We start from the raw sequence: 3030 nt of genomic DNA on the forward strand, positions 1-3030 counted from the left end.
AGATTAATCACACCATTTTTATTTGACCGTACATTTTCCTTTACCTTAACCGTGGATGGTTACCTGAAAGGTGTGTGTTGTTCTACGGTCAGTGCATAGGAGGAGTGAGGAGACTCCCACTCAAAATACAACCTGGCTGGACTTTTACCAAGTTTTGAGCAAATAAATTACGCGCATTCAAGTAAAATCAATCAATCAATCAATGTTTATTTATATAGCCCTAAATCACAAGTGTCTCAAAGGGCTGTAAAACAGTCCAAAACATTTCCTGGATGACATTTTGACAGTAAAAATGCATTTGTGTCTTCTTTTTTTTTGGTTAATTTAAATTGTGCAAGCAAGTAATGAATAATTATGGTTAATCCAAATTCAGAGATGTGATTCTTACATTTTTTTTGGCAAGGCGGGGTACACATTCAAAAATAATAGGGTCAAACAAAGTCACCAGACATGGCAAACGAGTGTAGAAGAGAAGAAACCATGATGGAGTTACCAGGTAAGCTACCAGTTAGCCTTGTTTCTTTCTTTGTTTATATTCTCTGGAAATCTGAGTTCCCTGAGGCACATTATCAGTACCGGTACTATGTCAGGTCTTATTGCTGGTTGTGGGTCTCGATGGTCGGTGGACTTATGGTTAAGTGTGTGTCAAAGGACACTAAAAGTACAAAACCCAAAACCAGTGAAGTTGGCATGTTGTTTTAAATGGTAAATAAAAACAGAATACAATGATTTGCTAATGCTTTTCAAACTATATTCAATTGAATAGACTGCAAAGACAAGATATTTAATGTTTGAACTAGGACACTTTGTTATTTTTTGCAAATATTAGCTCATTTGGAATTTGATGCCTGCAACATGTTTCAAAAAAGATGGCACAAGTGGCAAAAAAGACTGAGAAAGTTGAGGAATGCTCATCAGAACACTTATTTGGAACATCCCACAGGTGAACAGGCTAACTGGGAACAGGTGGGTGCCATGATTGGGTATAAAAGCAGCTTCCATGAAATGCTCAGTCATTCACAAACAAGGATGGGGCGAGGGTCACCACTTTGTGAACAAATGCGTGAGCAAATTGTCGAACAGTTTAAGACAAACATTTCTCAACGAGCTATTGCAAGGAATTTAGGGATTTCACCCTCAACGGTCTGTAATATTATCAAAAGGTTCAGAGTATCTGGAGAAATCACTGCACGTAAGCGATGATATTACAGACCTTTGACCCCTCAGGCGGTACTAAATCAAAAAGCGACATCAGTGTGTAAGGGATATCACCACATGGGCTCAGGAGCACTTCAGAAAACCACTGTCAGTAACTACAGTTTGTCGCTACATCTGTAAGTGCAAGTTAAAACTCTACTATGCAAAGCGAAAGCCATTTATCAACAACACCCAGAAACGCCGCCGGCTTCGCTGGGCCCGAGCTCATCTAAGATGGACTGATGCAAAGTGGAAAAATCTTCTGTGGTCTGACGAGTCCACATTTCAAATTGTTTTTGGAAACTGTGGACGTCGTGTCCTCCGGAACAAAAAAGAAAAGAACCATCCGGATTGTTATGGGCGCAAAGTTCAAAAGCCAGCATCTGTGATGGTAAGGGGGTGTATTAGTGCCCAAGACATGGGTAACTTACACATCTGTGAAGGCACCATTAATGCTGAAAGGTACATACAGGTTTTGGAGCAACATATGTTGCCATCCAAGCAACGTTACCATGGACGCCCCTGCTTATTTTAGCAAGACAATGCCAATGACAATGGATCTTCTGTCCTCTGTGTTTTTTTAAAATAAATTTTGATTTCTATTTTACTGTTTTAATTGGTTTTACCCTTTAAAATCGTTTTTAATCATATTTATCTTTTTATATTGTTTTATATTGGTTTTCTATTCATTTATTTTTTGTTTTTACTCAGTCATTGATGGAGCATAATATTGTTTTTAATATTGTTTTTAACATGGCTGTGCAGCACTTTGGAAACATTCTTGTTGTGTAAATGTGCTATATAAATAAAGTGGATTGGATTGGATTGGAAGCCACGTGTTACAACAGCGTGGCTTCATAGTAAAAGAGTGCGGGTACTAGACTGGCCTGCCTGTAGTCCAGACCTGTCTCCCATTGAAAATGTGTGGCGCATTATGAAGCCTAAAATAGCACAACGGGGACCCCCGGACTGTTGAACAACTTAAGCTGTACATCAAGCAAGAATGGGAAAGAATTCCACCTGAAAAGCTTCAAAAATTGGTTTCCTCAGTTCCCAAACGTTTACTGAGTGTTGTTAAAAGGAAAGGCCATGTAACACAGTGGTAAAAATGCCCCTGTGCCAACTTTTTTGCAATGTGTTGCTGCATTAAATTCTAAGTTAATGATTATTTTCCAAAAAAAATGTACGTTTCTCAGTCTGAACATTAAATATCTTGTCTTTGCAGTCTATTCAATTGAATATAAGTTGAAAAATATTTGCAAATCATTGTATTCTGTTTTTATTTACGAATTACACAACGTGCCAACTTCACTGGTTTTGTAAGTTATTGCCATTAAAATGTTTACGCGTGGACTTAACAGGACCACACACCCAAAGTCTTCCACTAATCGATAATTTCTTCATTGATTTCTGTCACTGTTTCTATTTTGACTTCCATTTGAGACTGAAACACGGCGGGCGCCGTCCTGGAAGGGGGTTCCTGTTCCTCCTCCTCTTCGTCCTCCACGTCGGACTCCATGTCGGCCGTGGTGTCTTGGTACTGCTGGTACTCTGACACCAGGTCGTTGAGGTTGCTCTCGGCCTCGGTGAACTCCAACTCGTCCATGCCCTCGCCCGTGTACCAGTGCAGGAAGGCCTTGCGTTTGAACATCAAGGAGAACTGGTCGCCCACGCGGCGGAATATTTCCTGGATGGCCGTGTTGTTGCCGATGAAAGTGGAGGACAGTTTGAGGCCGCGGGGTGGGACGTCGCACACGGCGACCTTGACGTTGTGAGGGATCCAGTCCACGAAGTAGTCGCTGTTTTTTTGCTGGATGGCCAGCATTTGTTCGT

The 3030-nt window shown here is 40.7% G+C and overlaps 1 protein-coding gene across 1 annotated transcript in view; it reads right to left on the reverse strand.

Moving 5' to 3' along the window:
* Nucleotides 1–741: 741 nt before the first annotated feature.
* LOC133643586 (tubulin beta-6 chain-like) overlaps nucleotides 742–3030 on the reverse strand; it is a 9719-nt gene continuing 7430 nt past the window's right edge. Inside the window, exon 4 of the mRNA XM_062038256.1 lies at nucleotides 742–3030. This exon is cut by the window's right edge and continues 702 nt beyond it. Within this exon, the coding sequence (XP_061894240.1) occupies nucleotides 2582–3030 (449 nt within the window). The 3' untranslated portion in view covers nucleotides 742–2581.

The sequence above is a fragment of the Entelurus aequoreus genome, linkage group LG26, assembly GCF_033978785.1.
Source record: "Entelurus aequoreus isolate RoL-2023_Sb linkage group LG26, RoL_Eaeq_v1.1, whole genome shotgun sequence".
Lineage (NCBI taxonomy): Eukaryota > Metazoa > Chordata > Actinopteri > Syngnathiformes > Syngnathidae > Entelurus > Entelurus aequoreus.